At 46.4% G+C, this 20,654-nt stretch overlaps 1 protein-coding gene across 2 annotated transcripts in view; it reads left to right on the top strand.

Annotated features, from left to right (window-relative positions):
- Positions 1-20,654, top strand: part of CECR2 (CECR2 histone acetyl-lysine reader) — a 97,550-nt gene that overhangs the window by 53,262 nt on the left and 23,634 nt on the right. Inside the window, exons 3-8 of one of the 2 annotated variants that reach the window (XM_030263625.4) lie at positions 14,419-14,602; positions 15,304-15,443; positions 15,882-15,986; positions 16,592-16,641; positions 18,919-19,088; positions 19,821-19,898. In XM_030263625.4, coding sequence (XP_030119485.4) covers positions 14,419-14,602; positions 15,304-15,443; positions 15,882-15,986; positions 16,592-16,641; positions 18,919-19,088; positions 19,821-19,898 — 727 coding nt within the window. The remainder of the gene's footprint in view (positions 1-14,418; positions 14,603-15,303; positions 15,444-15,881; positions 15,987-16,591; positions 16,642-18,918; positions 19,089-19,820; positions 19,899-20,654) is intronic. The other variant, XM_030263626.4, reaches the window with a different exon arrangement.

Below are 20,654 nucleotides of genomic sequence, written 5' to 3'. Positions count from 1 at the left end.
AGATTGGGTTGCTGGGGAGAGGGAGTTATGCAAAACATTGACAGGGAGGAATAGGTGGCTAAACTTCAAAGGAAGAATAAGGAACAGTCAGCAAAGGGTCTTGAAGATTGCAGTGATGTCATCATGCTAGTGTCAGAGCATGAAATATGAAAGGGACAGCTGTATTTATAACTTCTTGATGTTGCAAACCAAGTACTCTGGAGAGGAGGAAGAAAGCAATAATGAAAAAAGAAACTGAGAAGGCAATGAAAATATCCTCTCCTTTCAAGGAAGTAGGCAAAGGATTGGGTAGAGAGACAGATGGGGTATGGAAGTTTGCCCAGTGTGAAACCTTTGCCCTCACTTTTGAGGCTTGCAGTGATCCTCCAAAACACTGGTGCAGGATTTTTGCTCCAGCACAGTTGGTTTCGCAGACCACTTCCCAGCACCTTATCCAAGTTCAGAAACCAATATTTAGTCCAAGGGTGAATACTGGAGAAGATCTGAAGTAATTTTTTTGGAGCCTTTTTGCCTCAGTGGGCTTGATGAACAGCTGGAATAGCTGCTGGCCAGCTGCTAGGCCACTGTGATGGTGTGGTGTGTCATGTCAGTCTCTGTTCTAAGTCATCTGTGCTTTACTTTTTTTCCCCATTTTACCTTCCAGCCTTCCTCAGTTCCTTTCTGGCTCAACCAATATAGTGATTCTTTTCTTTAGAGAAAAGAAGATGAAAGACCTGTTCTGAAACAAATCCCAAAAGGGGCTTCTTTAGGACCTGTTTATCTGTAAAAACTTGGGTTTATCCATGGTCTCCAGAAACATATAATGTGTGGGGCTGGTTATAAGAAATGAATTTGCTAAGCTTATGTGCTTCAAGGCAACCCCATGCTAGGTATTTTGTGCCTGACAGGGAACTCTTTTCTCTGACATTAAGTGTATTTTTCAATGAGCAGTAAGGCACATAAGGGCTTGTTTCATATGGATTTGTGCTGTAATACAGGCATGTGTCCTATTTCCCCATCATCATCAAGACAATAACTCCAGCTTCTTCCCCACAGTGCTCATCATCACTGTAATACCCTAAGGTCCTTTCTGCAGTCCCCAAACAATCAGAAGTGCTTATGGCACAGCAATACTGTTGTCTTTCCTCGTGGCAATGAATTGGGAGCATGCTTTCTGTTGATGGGCACTAGGAATGAACAATGCAGCATTAAGCTGGCTTCACTTGTTCTTCAAGGATCCAGGAATGAATAGTAAGTAATGATCCTCTTCCAGTCTCAATGTGGAGCACTGTAAGCCCCATTCCTATTTGCTCCTTCAGAATATAAGAGATGTATTTGGGTCTTTTGTAAGTTAATCAGCTCCAGCCCCCAAGGAGCTTCTCAAAAAGAATCAAATAACAGCAGTAGAAAGAAAGAATGTGGATTAAAATTGGCAAGTACATATTAAAGCCTGGCTAGATGCAGGTGAAGGTCATTGATGGAAGAAGTGAATTATCATTGCAGAAAAACCAAAACCCTTGCTGTTCAATCACATAGTGAAATTTGGGCTGTAGGTCCATTTGTTTATTCTGGACTGTCCAGAAGACTGTGTTCATACCTCCTGAGACAGAGAGTACTGTGGCTTGATTTGATCTTCATTTAATCATGTCCAGAGTGGCTTCTTGTTGGGGCACACCTTGTGTGGTTGGTTGTTGAGGTCACACAGAACAAGACACTAAACAAAAGACAAAAACATCCATGCTTTAAAAGTCAAAAGTGTGCACATGAAGCAACATGTAGCAAAAGAGGGAGGGCAGCAGCTGTTCTCAGCCTTCATTTGTCTGTGTGGCCATCAGCATCCCTCCCTGCACTTTCCCAGGTCAGAGCAGTGTGTGCTGGCTGTGTACCCATGTGCAGGAACCCAGGGGTCCCTCAGCAGAGCCCCTCAAAGCAGTAGGCAGCAGCCTGCATCTTGCCCGGCCTCTCACCCCCCACCAGTGTTACCCAAATCCTCCCCAGTCATCTTCCCCAAAGGAACTTGTTCATTCCTTTTTGAGCACTCGGTCTCTCTTGCTCCCTTTTCTTTTTCCATCAAACTACCTGTAACTAGTTTTTGGGTTAGTTAATAGTTCTAACACTGGCTCTTTTTGTTTTCCATTTTGATCCTTCAAGAGATTGCCCTTTGTTATTCAAAGCCGAAGGTACTTGACACGGAAGCAATGCAGAAGCCCCCCGGGCTTCAAGCTGTCCTGGCTGTGTGTTCGTTGTGCCTGTGAGTGATTCCCATCCTCAGTGTCTGATAAGCCTTGGGGAAGAAATGGGAAAAGAATGCAGCACTTCGAATTCCTGAGGGGTGCTGGGAGGCATGCATCCATGTGGGGACTGGAGGACATTCACCTGCTGACCAGAGCCAAGGCACCCTCCTGCCTTTGACTTTGTTTACAAGGCTGACAAAAAATCTGGTTTCCAATCTATCTGTTAGGGAGAAAGGTATCTTGCCTTTGCTAAATTGTTTGCAGAAATGTCCAGGTCAAGTTGTTTTGTATTCAGGCCCAGGAATTGCTTCTTGAGCTCTAAAACTGACCCTAGGAATTGCTGTTTTGGATTTACTGTACTGCTCTCTGGAGAACCCAGGTTCTTTGTTTTTGTGTCACATCCAAAAAGTGGCATAATTTACTGATAATGTTGACCCTGTTGGTGTCATCCAGCCTGCTGATGTGCCTGTAAAATCTCCACTTTGGCATCAGCATGGCTTAATCTTCTCTTGGCGATCTTAAGCTTCACCAGGGGACCAGCTGTGCTCCACAGGTCAGAGCATTGTTCCTTCAGTCTTACTCTGCACCTCTGTCTTGTGCACCAGTACCATCGACACCAGAACCTATCATGAAAACATCTCTTTGCCATTATCTTCCCATCCTTTACTACCAGTGTTTATCTTGTGTTTCTTTAGTACATAGCCTCCTGTTGGCTGAGACTCAGGACCTCTCTTCTTCCTCCTGCCATTCTGCCTTGGCCTCTGTCACTCACTTTCTGATTTTGAACATGACAGAGTTCTCTGTACCTCAGGGTCTTGGGAGATTCTTGTCTCTTGTTCTGAACATGCTCTGAGGGAAAAATTCATATTCCCAGTCTAGCTGTGGTGATAAATCTCGTTGGATAGGGAAACGTTGGGCTCCAGCTCTGCTCAGCTCCCCAAACCTACTCACTATCATGCCAGGGAATTCATTGCTTAACAAAAGCCATTTTCCCTGGCCTTCCCCCACCAAGATCAATGTCATCACATGGCAGGAGATGGCCTACCCTTAGACATCTCCCTTGTGTGCTCCCATAGACACAGGAACAAGCATTTTCAGTTCTACTGTTAATTTATCATAGGTAATGGTGTGAGAGAACTTCTTCCCTTGGGTTCCACCTCAGATGTAAAATGTGATGGCATCAGAACCACCCTGTTGTAGTACCTGCTGTGCCTCCCTTGCTGGGGAAAGCTTTCATAACTTATATTGCCTCTTTCTTGGGCTCACTTGGCTCAACAAGGTTCCTCAAGGCAGGAAAAGAGTAGCTGACCCTTCTGGGGACACTCAGCTTGTCTCCTCTTTAGTTGCTGAACTGTTCAGTGCTACCCCCACCAAAGAAGCAGGAAACCTCTTGACAGACATTGGAGTTTTCTTCCCATTCAGACAGGCAGGATGTCTGACCCACTTTCTCACCCGGAGTTTTCTGGAGGTTCCTGTATATTTCCAGATGCACAGTATTTTACTATTTTAGCCATATCTCAAGGAACTGAGGTCTCTATTTTCAAGCCTTCCCCCATGCTGGAGCTGTAGTGCAAGTTTCAACATGATAGTTGAAAATGCATGTCAGTGACTGATTACAGAGCTGTTTTCCTCTTGGAGTTTAAAGCTACTCTTGCTGCTTTCAGGGGCTGTATATCACACTGAATGCACCTGATTTGTTACTACACCCTTTGACTAATGGTTTCAGGGTAGTGCCCTAAAGGTAAAATTGAATAAACTGTGAAGTGCAGAGTGTCTGTGGGGTTATTGTGTCAGCAGAGCTGGGCAGGTGTGTTTAAACACACATTTGGTGTGAACATGGTCACCCTGAGTCAAAAACAATGCCCATGGAAAATAGCATCATCACCCTTAATTTATTGTATTTATGCAGATGTAATTAAGGGGCAAGACAGTTTTTAAAATCGTCTCAAATTGTCTGTTCTTTGTATGCATTCAAGGTAAAATAATCCTTTCTGTTCATCTAATTCTACATTAAGTCATGTTTTCACAAAGATGTATAGCAATGCAGGTTGCTCAATATAGTGATGTTTCAGGGTCTTTTAGTAGAATTCTTTTCACCCTCTTTTAATCAACTTATCCAACTCATTGATTTGTCATTATTGGTTTTCACTCAAATTGCAGTATCAGTAGTGTGGGGTGGAGTTCCTGCTTCTCTGTCCAAAACCCTGCATGTAGTGAGAGCACAAGTCATCCCTTGATGGAGATCTCACTGAGTTTGAGGGAAGGGTTGAGCTAGCATTGAAAGACAAGTAAATTTTATTTTAGTCCTGTTAATATTCCCTGAATCTGTCTGGGCAGTGTATGTATCCTCCTGCTTATCCCCTTTCCCCCCAGGATTTTATCTTCCTGTGGTACCATGTACCTTCAAGTGTTGTTTGGGATGTTTCTGGTTGCTCTGGTTTAATTGATACCATATTCCTATTTCTTCCTTTCCCTAATCAAACAACAAAAACACTGAAGCAGTCCTTGCTCCTACCTAAAAAACATATGCAGGCCCCTGCACCCAGCATGCATCTAGTTAGCAATATGTGTCTTCCTCATCTTCCAAGAACTGCATAATCCACCAGGCTTGGCAAATCCAACCCCTTTTCCCTCCAATGTTTCACATCTTCACACCAATCACTTTCTTTCCCTGGCTCACTCGGCCATGTAGGCTGCTGGTCTCTTGGGAAGGGGAGATGGATGCTGGGCATCTGCTCACTCCTTCCTCCTATTGTGGTGGGGAGGGTGAGGGGGAAAACAGCAAGGCAGATAAGGGCACTGAGGAGCAGCTGGGCATGGGTGAAAGAAGGGCCATCAGTGCCTTCAGGTTGTGTTTCCTTCACCTGAAATTACTTTCACCTTCTCACACCGAAGGACAAACAGCAATATGCCTTTCTGTTGCCTCCCTGTACTTTGAGGTGTTTGAGGCAGGGCCACAACACCAAACACTTGTGGCCTCTCCTGCTGATCCTGGGGATGGTGATGAAAACAGAGCAGCCCTGGCTCACAGAAGGGTGCTTGGAGCTCCTGCAAGCAGAGAGACAGAATATGACAGGACAGTTCAAAGTAACAGGTATGTGTGATTTCTCCTGCCAGTGCTGCCTTTCTCTCACACAGCCCAATTAACAGGGGTCACAGAGCACTGATTAGCTGCCTTGGCGTTTTGTGAACATAAAGCAGTGAAAAACCCAGGGTGAATGGGGGAAAAAAGATCAAATAGACACTTATCTCAGCACTCCTGCCTGTGCCTGGCATTTGCCAGCCTAAGGAAAGAGCCTTTCCAGAAGAGACCAATGCAGGACGGTGCTGTATCTGTGCTGATATCTCTGCTGCTTTTCTGCCTTTCCTCAACAAAATAACAAACAAGGCACCCCCAGCAGATGTGTCATTCATAGGGTAGTTGCTAGATAAGAGCCAAATCACTGGAGAAGCGTGGGCCACAGGCAGCTGGGGAAGATCAGAGCATGCCCTTTTGCCACACTGGTGTGTGAGATGGCTTCAGCTCCTCCTCAGGAGGAGTGGACTTGCTGCCTCCTGTATTTCGGGTCAGGAAAAAGGGGTGGGAGGCAGCACATACCAGTTCAGGGGAGGTAGAAGGGCATCTCCATCTAGTTTGAGACTTGCTGAGAATGGTCTAGTAATGCTAAGGAACCCTGGGAACTTCCACAGTTGCTCAGGCTGTGGCTGGAGTGAGAAATCTGGACAAGCAGACCTGGAATGTTCCTGAAGGGTGGGCAGCTGGGGTGACCTCATGCCTTCCCTTCTCTTCCTTCATACCCCCCTTATTTTGGGGGTAGCAAAGCAATGCTCCCACTTCAGCTGTCATCCCCAGGTTAAGTGGCTGCACTTGCTTCTGTCAAGCCAACACATGCTCCTGTGGTGTGATCCCTTATTAGAGCAGACAGCCCACATCAGCTCTCCATTCTCCCTGCCTCCCCAGAGACACTGCCTCGCTCCAGAGCTGTTCCTATTCTGCTTCTCTGTGGGATGCAGCGTGTCTGCCAGCTCCCCTTCCAGCTTCCCCGGGTTTGATTGCAAGGAAGATGGAGGAAGACAAGGAGTAGGAGTGTTCCTATAGCTGCTGACATCCATGGGTTTTCATAAATGATTTTTCCCCTTCTCCTGAAGACGAACGCTGAGTTCAGGTGGGAAGTCCACCATGTAAATTAGATCAAATCATGTAAATTAAATCCAACCATGTAAATTGGATTTCTTTAGCAGAATTGTGCTGCCCTTCTGCTGGTGAACCTCTTGTCCTAGCTTAGTGTTACCATGTGTGAGGAACCCCAGTGTCTTCTCTAAGCATTGCTTCAGTATATTCTTGAGATGGTCTCTGGTCTCTGCCACATTTGAATTCTGGAAGTGAGTTATGGGATGGATAAATGAGGAGCAGGGAACAGGAATTTCTAGGGTGCTGAAATTACTCTGCTGTCTTTTACTTTTGTAGAAGACATGGGTATATCTTTCATGCATGTGGGAGCCTACAATTGCTCACGTTTCAGTCTGCCAAATCCTGGAGCTAGGCCAGATTGTTTTAGAGAAGAGCTGCTGCTACTTAACATTTGCTAACTAGGTAATCTTTCATCCTTCTGTTTTGAAACAAAAAAGTGGTTCTAATGTAGAAAGATTGTATTCTCATGTTCAGCAATGGTGAAGACAAATGTCATTATGTGGAGAGCCCGGTGCCATTCCACCTGCTTAGCTCTTCAGATGTCTTTCTCTTCCCTTACCTGATGGCCACACAGGTAAGCCACAGAATTACTGAGGTTTAGGCAATGTCTGCATTCAAAAAACTAATTCTAGCTTGCCATGGAGGACAAAAGGCAGACCTGTACATGCCTTGTGATGGTCTTGTGTTCCAGCAATCTCTGCTGTCTTTACAACTCTGGGAGGAGAAACTTTACTCTAGAGGTCTGATCAATGTAATTTGAATTTTTCCCCCCCCTACTTTGTGATCTCATTCAGGGTCCATTAATGTCAGCTGTACTCTTGTTCACAGCCACTACAGCAGGTTTTCTCCAGGCATGATTCAAAACAGGCACTGAAAAGCAGGATGTGTCTGAGTGTTTCCTTCATCACGAGAGCTCTGCATTGTTGGACCTTGCTCAGGTCTATCACAAGTATGGTGTAGAGTTACTGCTCCCTCTAGACTGTCTTTGGCTGGATTTTTTGAAGGCTGTCCCCATCAGTGGTGCAGCTAGGGGCACTGCTAAATGTGGCTGTTAAAGCCCAAGGTCCTGGATCTCCAGCTTCTTGGTCATTTTGCTCTGCTGCAGGGAATGTTCTGTGGAGAGACCCTTCAGGGTGCTGGATGCCCTTCGGCTCAGGCAGCTTGGTCACCCTGATGACAAGCTGGCCCAGGTCTGAGCAATCTGTGCTCCCTGTTGGCTTGCACGCCTCCTGAGCCAGCTGCACACACAGGCCTTGGAAGGATTCCTCTCCAACCCTCTTCTCCCCCTGGAGGATGGGGTAGTACCTCTTTCCCCCTGCATCATACTTGACTTTAGTTTCTCAGTAGGGTAAATTGAAGGTGAAGTACAAGCTGGTCCATAAAGCTTCCTCCCCCGCCTCAGATAAGAAAGCTCATTAATACAGTAAAAAAAAAGGTCTCCATTGTTACATGAGAGCTCAAGGTCAGGCTGGTAGTAGTAACTCATATTGCTTCTAAGGTCAGCCTAAGCTTTCTCTTTCTGACAAGCCACGATAGATTGATCATGAGGGCCCTTACATTAATTTTTTTTCTTCTGAAATAGGCTTTGCTTCTCCTGACCCTCTTAATGATGTTTGACTGAGGTCATCCCAGCAAACCCTGAATCCTTCCCATTACCTTCCAGAGGGCTTGCTTTTGTGCCAAAGCATTGTATGCTTGTTAAGAATTAAGCTTTCCTGATCTCTGCTGTAGCAAAGGAGCTGTCTTCATTGGAGAGGCGAGAAATATCTTGAATGCCATCTGTCAGTTAATGCTCTCATTAACACCTGAGTGACTCTCAACACCAAGCTGGTGCCTTTTTGCCAATTCAGAACTTAAAAGGTGCCAGCCCATAAGGTGAAATATCTTCAGTCCATAAAATTAATTCCATTATAAAACGTCTGTTCTAGTAAGACCCAGATTTTTGTTGTTGTTGTTTTTGGTTTTTTTTAACTAGAGAGATCATAGAGGCAAAGCCAGTTCTCTTGTGTGCTGTGAATTAGATGCCCAAGAAGTGTTTTTTCATTTAGCACTGAGAACCTCCTAAAATCCACACTTGTACTCAGTGACTGAATGTATCCGAGTATTTTTCAGCTTTTAAAGCCTTTACTGGACAGAAGTATCACTTTTATTATTTCCCTTTAGTGGCTAACTCTGTAATAGGAACTTCAAGAGTAATTACATTTATGTTTAAATGGTCTTTGGTAGAAAGGCTGAGCTCTCCCTGCCTTGCTTTCCATGTTCCTCCCACATACAACTCTTGGATAGGAGTTGGAAGAGGTCTGTTGTTGTTCCTGCTCTCTGTCATCCTCTGGTTTTGTCAGGGTTCTTGGTGTTAATCTCAAGAACAATATACTGTCCGGGATTAGATGCAGGTCAGCCTTGCCTTTTTCCCAGCAGTTTTAGCTCAAGAGCATGCCAGTATTTACTCTTCCATTGCATTTTGTAAATTAAATGAAACAAGAGACTTAAAACACTGTCAACATGATAGATATTCTAGCTAGTGGGTCCAGGCAATTATTTGGCATCTAAACTTTCAGAAGGCTTATTTGTGTGTGCCAGCAGTGTCCAAACATCGTTGGTAAATTTTGTCTCAGATATTTCAACTCCTTACCCTAATGTTTCCTTTAATCCAATATTTGCTCCCATAGGACCAGAGATTTTGTGAGGGGTGGGTTTTAGGGTTTTGTTTTAAAGATGTGTGTCAGGGAAGGGCTTGTAAAAAAATTGGCAGCAGTAGACCAGATAGGGCAATGTGCTGTGACAGTAATTCCACACTTGGGCCATGGCATGCTGCCTGCAGGAAGCACAGATTGACACGGGGACTCTCTTACTGAATCAGTGTTTGGTTTAGCTTTTGTTTGTTTGGCTTGATTTTGTTTACAGTTTTCCAGCCAAGATTTGATTTACTTTGGAGTCTTTAAAACTAAAAGCACAAGTGACTCTGCTTCCTTTGGGCATGAGGATAATAAAAAAAGGAAAAAAAAACCCACAAGCATTGTGTGTCTGTACACATAATTCCAGCCCCAATTTGCTCAGAAGGAATTTCACATTGAGTTTGTTCCTACAGGGTCCCTGTGGGGCTGGGGTCTCCTAGGTGCAGCTGTTCCCTTCCAAGTGTGCACACTAGAAGCTCCAACCAAATTTTTCCATTTTTCTGTGAAATTCTCACCCTCTGTTCCTGAGGTCTCCAAAGGAGCCCCTCTTGGAAGCCAGGCACAGTGATGAGAGCAGTGGCCGAGCTTCTTTTTTTGTGAGAGCAGAGCATGACCCCACGCGGGTGATGGGAAGGGTGCCTCTCCTTTGAGCAGGGAAAACAGTGGGATGGCCAGGCTGGGGGAGGAGTGCTCAGCTCCCCTCTGGTGGGGCACACAGAACCCTCCCTCTCTGGAGGCAGCCGGGCAGCAGATGGCCGGGCCGGCAGGGCTGGATCATTTCTTTGGGCACTGATACCCATGGTGGAGAGGAGCCCCTCCCTCAACTTGCTCCATCTTCTTTATGTCCTGATTTTTTTGCAGCTGCTACTAAAGATCACAGGCAACTTGAGCTGCAGCCTCGGTGGTACTCTTGTGGATTGTCTGAAGCTGTTCCTCCCCTTTGACACAGATGTGCTAGGTCGTGTCCTTCCCTGTGCCCTAAATCTCTCTTTGTATATGCAACATACGATTAAAACTTTCAACCACAGTTGCAATTCAGCTTCAACCTCCTTTCTAATCTTTGCAACAAAAGATAGGGACCTCTGACAACAACCCTGTGGTTTCAGAGTGTAGCCTGGGATAAGACTAAGAATTGCACTGGGCTCTTGAAAAATCATCTGCACCCACGTGGGATGTACCACATAGATATGCTTGTACCATTCCACCACTGTCCCACTACAGCTATCCAAATTGCTTTGCACATCGAGGGGCAACTGCAAAGCAAGGGATGTTTTGACAAGTGAGTGAAAGTTTTTCTCAGTTTTTTGAAATATTAATGGTGCTCGTCAAGTTGGTATGGGAGAAGTTTTAGAGTTAGAGAGTTCTTCGAGGTACCTTTTCTGGTCTGTTATAGCTGGTTTCTGTAGAACATTTCCTTGGTTACTGAGCTGTGTGGAAGCTGCCTGTGCTATACATCAGGAAGTGGTTCAGAGGTAGTGAGAGTTGTGGCCCGTCGTCTCACACTTTTCTTGTAAATTGTTACTAAGGCTCCCAATTTACTTTCAGAGGAGGGTTGGTCTTCCTTTGGATACATGCCCTGAGACAGAATGTTTCCATGTACCAGTTCAACCTCCTTGGGAATGCTCCAGTTTATAAAGAAAAGGACACGACTGACCTAACACTGCCTCCCTTTGCTGAGTGTTTTTACACATCTCAGTGATGCTGAGATCCTCTGGAGAAGAGATACATCTGCCTCCTCGGCTCAGTGATTTCCTTCCTGCCTTCTTCCCACTAACAAAAGAATTTTTGGAGGTTCTCAGCCGAAGCAGAGACTCTGTAGGACTTTCACGTGTATTGGTGTCCTACTGCTGAGCTTGAAAGAAGGGTATTTAACAGACTGTATCCAGGTAATTCCATTCCTGAATCCAGTCTTTCTGATTCCTGGCTTTTAATTTTATAGGTAATTCTAAACAGTTATTCCTGGGCATTTCTGCTTTGAGCAGGGAAGAACCCCAAGGGTAGGGTTCTCATAAATTGCTGTCCTCCCTGCAGATTTTCTTTTCCAAACCAAGAGAGCTGTTTAAGAAACTTTTTCAAGGGTAAATATAAGAGATGGGTAAGTGAAACTATCTGTAGGTGTGGCAGACACGGTAAAGACGAGCACCATACATTTATCTGGAGAAAAGAGGTCGGTTCCCATTAAGAGGGAAAATATAAATTGGGTAAGATTGAGAGTGATTGGGAATGCCTTGAGACATCTGTTTCCCATCTCTGGTTCTTATTTCTGTCCTTATTTAAAGCGACAAATGCACAGTAGCTGTCTTTGAAAATTGATGGGGGTAGGAACTCAAAAGTACTCTTAAGAACAGAGCTTGTAATGCACTGAACACCGGCTGGACAGCGGAAATTTCTAGTGTTAGCCACTTATGTGAAAGTCAAACTAAAACCAAATTGCTTAGATCAACAGAGCCAATCCCTAGGGGGAAGGAGAGTTACATAGGCAAAGATTTCAAATGATCTTCTGGAATTAAACAGCTTCCTGGATTAGTTTTCTTTGAGAGCAGCCAAAGTGATAGAGCAAGATAAGGGAACTCAAGCAAGTGGTAAAAGTATCTGTCTGATCCATGCCTGCTTTTTTTTGGGTAGAAAAAAAAAATAGGAGTAGATAGAACCGTTTTATTTTTGTCATTTCTTCCTGGCAGTCCTTTTTGTCCACTAGTTATTCAGGATCCTAGGGAAACTGCTTTTTCAGTCCATTTTATTGGAAATAGCTAGAACCTCTGTATCAGATTTGATGAAATAATCTCCTGCCTTGAGCTCTGGCAGAGTTGAAGAGCGCACTTCTGGAGCTGAAACTCAAATGCCATCTGAGAGCTTACAATCATTTGCCTTCTGATTCTGGACTAAGCATCCAAATACAAGTGATGCTTTACTGCTTTCAGGAAAAGGTGTTCTAGTCACTATTTCTGTTCTGGATAGACAATCAAAGCTTTTCCTTCTTTCCTTCTTTCCTTCTTTCCTTCTTTCCTTCTTTCTTTCCTTCTTTCCTTCTTTCCTTCTTTCCTTCTTTCCTTCTTTCCTTCTTTCCTTCTTTCCTTCTTTCCTTCTTTCCTTCTTTCCTTCTTTCCTTCTTTCCTTCTTTCCTTCTTTCCTTTTTTTTTTTTTTCTTTTAGTCTAATGGCTTCTGTAAATATCTGACATTTATGATACATTATCAGATACCACTCTTAAAAAGGGAATCTATTATTGCCCCCTTTCCCAAATCTAAGTCCTCTCTGGAAGTTAGGTCTTGGGGTATTTGAGAAAGACAATGCAGGAATGCACAGCTACTTTAGGTAGGTGTACTGTGTACTGACTATCTCACTTTAAAAAAGGATGTTTGCTGTAGTTTTCACCCTTAAATTACTACTTGAGGCATTTCATAAAATGTCAGTTCTGCCTTTGTGACTGAACTTTGTCAGCACAGGGGGCGGTTCCAAGTTGTATTTGTCTGATTGCTGATATTAGTGAAACAACACTTGGGAACACTAATGCTTTGCTTATGTCATGTAGATGGAGCAAACTCCAGGTTGCAGAGGGCTCTAGGTCCAGGTACACTCAAGCATCTGTTAAATACAACTAGAGGGCTGGTAACTGGTGTGGTGAGAGCAGATATCTCTGGGAGGTCAGCTTGCATTTGACGTCAGAAAGGAGCAGGCTGGTGAGGAGTGATCTGCAGGGTGATCTGTACTTCTTTCTACTCAAGGAGGAAGGGAAATGCTGCCAGGTGGACATGGTTTGAGGCATCTGTTCCTTCATTCTCTCAGTCACTGTCCAGTCATGGTCCTTGCAAAGAAGTCTGGTCTTTACCAAATGTGTGAAGACCCCTGTCTAATAGCTAACTGCTTGTTGACTTTTAATGATCTTTCTTCAGCTGGATCACACTCCTCCACCTCTTTGTTAAAATATAATAGCTTTTGTAGAAGTTAGCAATTTCTCAGGGAAATGCAATTCTGTAGTGCTGGCACTGTTCCATTAATCATATAGAGTAATCTGCTTGTGCCAAAAACCTATCAAGTGGAGCTGCCTTTTTGAGAGCTGGTGGGAATGTGTACCCAGTGGTGTTCTTGCTGGCATATGGACTTCCCGTGTGTGCAAGAATGGCTGGGGCATGGGGTGGGGGGGGGGGAGTGTCCCCTTTTGCTGTGCTCAGGGTACACAACTCAAGCAGGCTGAGCAAGCCTGGCAACTCTCAGGACTCAAAGTCATATGGACAGATCCTCAGAAAGTTTTATATTTAGGGACATGGCCCCTTATACTGAAATTCCTTCCCCTGAAATTTTGAGCATTCAGAATAAAGGCTTAAGTCTCTTTGAAATATAGACAGAAGTTCTTTTAGCCTTAAGCTCCATCAGTGGTCTTAAACGTGTCATATGGGAACATTTGCTCTCAGTGCTAGATGAGGGTAAGAAATATCTGCTTCCTTGGGTTTTATGATGAACTGCTGGCAGTGAAAGCAGGACTTAATGTGACCCAGCTAGAAAATTGGAAAGATCATTTTAATAGTAATACTTATGAAGAGCTCAAGTGTTCAGCTTGATGATCTGAGAGAGTACAGATGGGGGAGTCCTCTGTACTGACTCCTTTTGAGAGGTGCACTCCTGTTGGGGATGAGCCTTATTGTGTGGCAGCATCCAAGCCAGGTGAGTGAGGTGGAACGTGCAGACATCCTGCCAGAGCCACCAATGGAGGAACCGGAAGAAAGTGGCAGCACCTGTGGTGGGGAGAGAGAAGAGACCAGGGACCACGACAGGAATATGGGAAGCATACAGCAGCAAAGTGGGGAGGAAGCCATCAGCTATGCAAAGTCTCAATCCACTGAACCGGGGCATGAAAAACTTCTTTAGAAGTGGAGAGGAGCAGGGCTTGGCAATGACAGATGTGAAGGGCAAAGGGAAATCTAAAGAAAATGTTCTCCACATTAAATGAGAAGAGTTGGAAGGGGACCAGACTCATAAATTTTGTTGCACCCCATTTTAGTTAAGGGTTACGGCTGATGCCAGCACAAGGCATTGCCCATTGGGGTAGAAAGGAGATGAGTTGCTACCATGTTTGGCTCATTCTGCTTAGAAAGAAATAACAGTCTGTGCATAAAAAGCTGTCTGTGTATAACATGACATCCCATGATGTTGCAATGAGATTGCTGTGTTTTGTGTTTTGGGAATGTGAATGACAGAGCTGCACCCAGCCATAGCCAGCTGACAGTTTTCCTCCAGGTTTGTCTCTGCATTGTGTTAGTTGCAGTTGCTTGGTGCACCAGGTGTTTCTGAACATGGCAAACTACAGTAGTGTGTGAGATTTTTTTTTCTTCCTTGGTTAGATCCCAGACATTTCACAGCTACCTGGAGGACATCATCAACTACCGCTGGGAGCTGGAGGAAGGGAAGCCCAACCCTTTGCGGGAGTGCACTTTCCAGGAGCTGCCCCTGCGCACACGGGTGGAGATCCTGCATCGCCTCTGTGACTACCGCCTCGATGCAGACGATGTCTTTGACCTCCTCAAGGTGCTTTGGGCAGTAGGGATGAGGGAAACTGTGTGGCCACAGAAGCTGGGCCAGATCAGAATCTTCCTGGGATGAGAAGGGGTCACAGTGGGTCAGCAGGTCCCTTTGCCCCCTTCTGCCTTGCTCAGAACTTGGGCCCTTGTCCTGTGTGGATGTATTCTTAACATGGGAGTCACTAAGGAAGTTGGCTCGATTGGCTACTCTTTCTGCAAAGAAGAGTGAATTTGGGGATGTTTTAATGGCAATGGCAAGGCCATGAGAGCAGAAACTGCTGCCTTGCTGAGGGATGCTGTGAGATGAAAGGATGGGGATGAAGTATACTGGGGGAGCTGGGGGAGGGTAGAGCAGGGGATGGGGGAAGGAAGCTTCTCAGGGCTGTGCGTGACTGGTGACTGTCGCCAGCACTAATTAGACCTTCCCTGTCAGGAGCACCAGAGATGAAATGTTAAAACGAGAGAGGCCATTCAAATTAGAGATGCCAATCTAAATCCCTCCCTGGACAGAGAGAGAACGTCATCTTCCCCCTGGAGTAACATTTTCCCAGCTCTGAGGCTGGGAGGAGCAGCTGTACTGCTGCTGTGGCATGGTGGGAGGGAAGGAGGGAGGGAGGTGTTTACGGAGGGGTGTCATCATGTTTTGTGTGACAATGTGGCCGCTTTTCAACTTGTCACCGTCTGGCGGGGGGCTCCCGGTGGGCACAGGGCTTGGACGCCGACAGCCTCCGCGTGGAGCCGCTGGGCGAGGACAGCAGCGGTGCCCTGTACTGGTACTTCTACGGCACGCGGATGTACAAGGAGGACCCGGTGCAGGGCAAACCCAACGGAGAGCTGGCTCCAGACAGGTAATGGCCCACGCACACAGGGGCGAGGGGGGCTGGAGGGGCTCCGCCTGACTGCTGTTGTGCCCCCCCGGGGGGAGCGGGGCCTGGAGAGGGGCAGCGCGGGCGGGACCGGAGTTGCCAAGCAGACTGGGAGCTGCCCCGCGCCACGCATTGTGTCGCAGGCAGCCTGCAGCCTTTGTGGCACCGGCAGAGCCTGCTGTGGGAGCGATGCTGCCTGCCCCACCGCATTCCTGCCTGTCTGCCCTGCACCGTTCCCAGATCAGGCTCCCAGCCAGTGGGAATCCCTCCTCTCCCCTCCCCGTCCTGTTGCTGCTCTGATTTAATCCCTCCTTTGCTTGGGATCCTAGCAGCTGTTCCGATTTCCGTGCCCTTCTCGCATCCTGCCAGCCTCGGTTCCCTTGCTCGACAGATCTTTCATGGTGGTTTTGCCTTTTTCAGGGGATGTGGGGGGCAGACGAACACCCCAAATGTTCCTGGGAAAACAGGCAAGAGACGAGGGCGACCTCCAAAGCGGAAAAAACTACTGGAGGAAAATTTGCTGAGGTATGGAAGGGTACTTCCTGCAACAGACATAAAATACATACATTCCCAGAGGGAAGTATAATGTATTTCTGGGGTTCCCCCAATAACTATGTATATACCATGCAGCCAAAATTTCAATGCAATTCAGAAGTTAAGCAAGCTCAGACTTGGTGGATGCTTTGATTACTCTCCAAAGCAAATTCTGACTGAGCTGGAAGTTTGTGAAACAGTGAGCATCACTCTTCCAACCACCTCGCTTCAAATGCAGTTCCACCATGTGGCACTAGGGAATTTGGTCCTGATAAAGATTACTTTTATTTTGTGGCTTGAAACCAGAAAACCTGGCCACTTGAGTCCATATAGATTTTGGAATACTTCCCTTAAGGACTGAGATACTCTACTTGCCAAACTTCATCCTGCACCCTTCACTTATAAAAACTTTAGGAAGCTGTGATAAATATATATTCGAAAATAAGTTTCAAATGTGTGTGTTCTAGAGTGTTCTTTTCATGGTTTTGCTCTGCACTGGATAATTGCGGTGTGCCCTACTCTTCTCCTCAGAAAAAGCTGCATTTTGGTGATGTGATGTCCTTATTGTATCACTCCTTCTCTTTCTTTTTTGGTAGGGAGAAGGCAGAAGAAAGCTTGCTTATCCACGAGACTCAGATAAGAAATGGTAAAGAGATTTTAGTATTAGGGTTGATACCACCCACTAATAAGGCTCTTAAATTATCAAAACCCAGAGAGATGCCTGAGAGACAGCCCGGCCTTTCTCAGGAGAGTCTTTCTGCTGGTGCCTGGGGCCAAGTTTGGAAGGAAGGGTTTGTGTTACAGAGTGCCTGGCATTTTGAAGCCTGGGCACCTGCAGGCTTCCTATTTTGTCATGGCTGAGTTTGGGATGAAGAAACCTAACCTGCTGGGATACACTGGAATTCAAGGGCTCACCTGAAAAAGCAGGCTGTGAATGGTCCTCAGTCTCCCATGAGTAAGGTAAAAACACACCCCTCTTCTTAGCAGGTGTGTTTTTTCAGATGGGGAAGAGTCAGTGATGCTAAGATAGGGAAGGAAGAACCTTTTTGATCCTCTCACTTTTCCTTCCTCGTGGCCATTGGGTGGCTGAGAGTGGTAAACTATGTCTTGGGGGTACCCAGCTAAGGGTTAACGAGGCAAAAAACGAGTTAGCAACATGATGTGAAAGTGAGTTCAAGGGAGCTGGGACTCATTTGTCATACATGTGTATCCACTGGCTTCCTCAAAACCCAGGGACTCAGCCTGCCTGTTGCCTCACAATAAAAGGCAAGGGTGGCATTGTCTTTCCCATGCCTCCTTCCATTTGCCCTTTGTCTTCAGATTTCCTGGCGGCCACTCCAGCTTCTCCGGAGCCGGGTGGCAGAGCCGGAGCGATGCTGCGTGAGGCGCTGGGGGTTTTATCAGATCATTGTCTTCAGCAAATTGTGTCACTTCAGCTGCAGAGTAATCTTCTGCTGGCACAAAGCAGTGCCTTAGCCCTGTTTGCTATTGAAATGAGTTGTCCATGGGCAGCTGGCAAGGGAATGAGAAACAAGGATGCAGGCTTTGGGGGCAGGATGCAGGTAAGCGCCCTGCTGCAGGTGGGCAAGGGATAGGTGGCTTTGCATAACCAGAGCAGCAGAACCAGCACATGGCTGGAGCTTTGCTGTCTCAGTTACCAGTCCCCACTGCACTCACAGAGCTGAAACTCTGTGCCACTGCACCAGGCAGTGATGGAGGGCAGGTGCTGGAGGGAACCTGCAGCTTTCCAGCCTTTCTAGGATGACCTGATAGCTTGCATGTCAGAGCCACTTGCAACTCAGATCCACAAAGGGCCCAGAGTCAGGTTCAGCTTTTTTACTTCTTTTTGTTTCTCATTGTTAGTTTGCTTGAAAATGTGGTCAGAAGGTGCATGACATCTGCCAGTGATGGTGATAACCATTGCTTTCTTTCCGGGAGGCAGTGGTTAGCCCTAGAAAACTCTGGAGGGAGCTGAGAACTCCTCAGCCTGAAGGTGTTTGATCCAAAACTTTCCCTACTGCCCAAAAAAAATAAAAAAAAAAAAAGAAGGGCAACAACCTTTTTCTGCTCAGAGAGCATCCTGGGGCGAAAGCACACCCATGAGGCTTCCCTGCTCTGTATAAACATTTGTGGAGAGGGAACCACATTCCGTATTTCCAGTTGGGTGTTCTGACCACAGTGCAAGAGAGCCCTTCCTTCACAATTAATATTCAAATGTTTCATACAAGGTGGAACAGCTCTCAAACTGTCTTGGTGGTTGAGACATGCTTCAGAGCAGTGGGTGATTTGCTTCAATCCCACTCTGGATGGAGAAGGGATGGGATGTGAACTTTTGGAACTTCCCCCTCATCTGGCAGCCTGATGAACCTTGTCTTTCGCTTCCTCTTCTACTCTTTCAAGTGCCTGCAAACAAAATATTTCATTTGCAGGGAGCAGGAGGATTTGTTTCCCTGCAGAAATGGTTTGCAGTACTTTTTTTTTTTTTTTTTAATTTTATTTCAAATTACATTATTTTTTGATGACTTTATTCTGCTGCCAGACTAAATCAGACATTTGCAGTTCCCTATGTCCTGCTCTGGCTGACAGCCGCCATTACAAAAAACAAATTGAATTCTTTTCTCCAGTCTGCAATTACTGGAATGTGGGCTTGCTACAGAGATGTCACACTACCTGTGTGTTGCCATGTGGCACCATTATTTCTTCACCTGTGTACTTCCTCTATCTTGGCATCACTCTCAGAGGTAGCAGTGCTTCTGGTGCATGAAGAGAGCTTTGGCTCTATAGCAAATGGAATGTTTTCCGTAACTGTGGCCATTGCCAATGTCTTTTGCTCTTCCTGAGCCCTGAGGAGAGAAGAAAAGGGATTGAGAGGAGCTGTTAGTCATAACTGCTGTGGAGATAACATCCTTTCATGTTTTTGAAGGGTCCCAAGGGCCTGGCCGTGGGACATGGTGGTTGCTGTGCCAGACGGAAGAGGAGTGGAGGCAGGTCACAGAGAGCTTCAGAGAGAGGACTTCCCTTAGAGAGAGGCAGCTCTACAAACTCTTGAGTGAAGATTTCCTGCCGGAGATCTGCAACATGATTGCACAGAAGGTGAGGAGACATGACATCCTGTTTACCTCTCTCTGACCACTTCCAAGAGCATGGACGCTTGCTGAGTGAAGAAGAGCTAAATCCAAGCAGCCTGTCAGCCTGCTCCCTGCACCTACAGCCTGCAAGTGTCATGGATGTTGGGGCTGTTGAGCTTGTGGATGGGGGGAAGACTCTTCCCCCATGCAGTGGCAGTGCTAGAGTCGATGCTTGTGGATCTGGTTCTTGCACAGCAGCGTAGGTAGGGCAGCTGAAGGGGTTACTGTCTTCAGCCATGTTCTGTGGCCCTTTCCTGCTAGCAGGGGATCTCTGTGCTTTTGAACTGCTTCGATTTACAGCCTGGCTTTTCTATGCAAACTGCCTGTGATTCCACTTTTACTGCCGTTTCTCTGCTGGCTCTGCTGAAGGGGCAGATTTAGCTGTCCTAGCTAAGTCTGCTTTGAGCTGGTACATCAGAGCCCCAAAACTTTGAAGGGTGTTGTCCATCAGCTGAACGTTTCCAGGTGGGACAGATCTGGAAAGGGATCCTTCGGCTAGATGGCTCTGTAAAACAGGCTCTGCAGTCAGCGTGATGTTCTTGGATTGAGTTCAGTTTGCTTGTTTGCTACCCTTGTAAAGCTAATAGGGATTTCATGGTCACTTCTAGCCCTCAGAGTTTCTCCTGCCAGTGTCACCGATGTGCCCTAATTTCCTCCACTCTCTTTTTCCTTCCCTCAATTCTCAACCCTGTTTCAGGAGAAGCGTCTGCAGCGGACAGAGTTTTCTCCCAGGTGGATGTCTGACCATCAGCCCATCAAACCAATCAAGCAGGAGGTGAGGGGGGGTGCGAGGGGGAGGACGAAGGAGGGAGGCGAGAGCAGATGCCTCCTGGGGGAAGAAATAAACCACAGCATCGCCATTCAGTGGGAAGGAGTCGCTTGAAAGTGCCTGCGCTGAAAGAGAGATGGGTGGTAATGCCTGTCAAAGGCAGGCTGACACCCGGGGTTTCTATGGCGAGCAGGGAGGTGCTGCCCTCTGGATCGCAGAGGTAACCGGCCTCTCTCGCCGCAGACCCCGCTGCAGCTGCATATGGAAATCTGCGCTCAGTCTGGGGAATTCCACTTCAATGAAAGTGCTGGCACATGCGAGGCAGTTCAAAGAAAAGTTGAAGAAGGATGAGAGGGCTAGAAGAACCGGCTTACAAAGGGAAATGACAGAAATTCAGCCAAGGGGAAAACGTGAGGCTGCAAACACATGAGGGTGTAGATAGCGGTGAGGGAGAGAATGACTGATGCAGTATGGTGCTAAGCTAGGAGGGGGTCAGCTGGAAATGGAAGTCACAATTTACGCTACTTAAAGAAAGGCCTTCCGTGCCTCCACACCCTCATCTCCTCTCTACCCCATCAGTGCAACAGCACTGCTGCTGCTTGAGGGTCTGTGCAGTGAACCAGACCCAGGAAAATGACTGGAGTTAAATATAACCTTTTTCTTTGGTCGGGGTTATTTTTAACATAGATCAGTTTTCCGATCCAGTTCACCACACAGCCCCTAACAGTCACGCTGGCACAGGCGGGGACACGGGGCCATGGA

Source organism: Taeniopygia guttata, chromosome 1A (genome assembly GCF_048771995.1).
Source record: "Taeniopygia guttata chromosome 1A, bTaeGut7.mat, whole genome shotgun sequence".
Lineage (NCBI taxonomy): Eukaryota > Metazoa > Chordata > Aves > Passeriformes > Estrildidae > Taeniopygia > Taeniopygia guttata.
The sequence above is the reverse complement of the archived record's forward strand: the minus strand, read 5'-3'. Positions and strand labels throughout refer to the sequence as shown.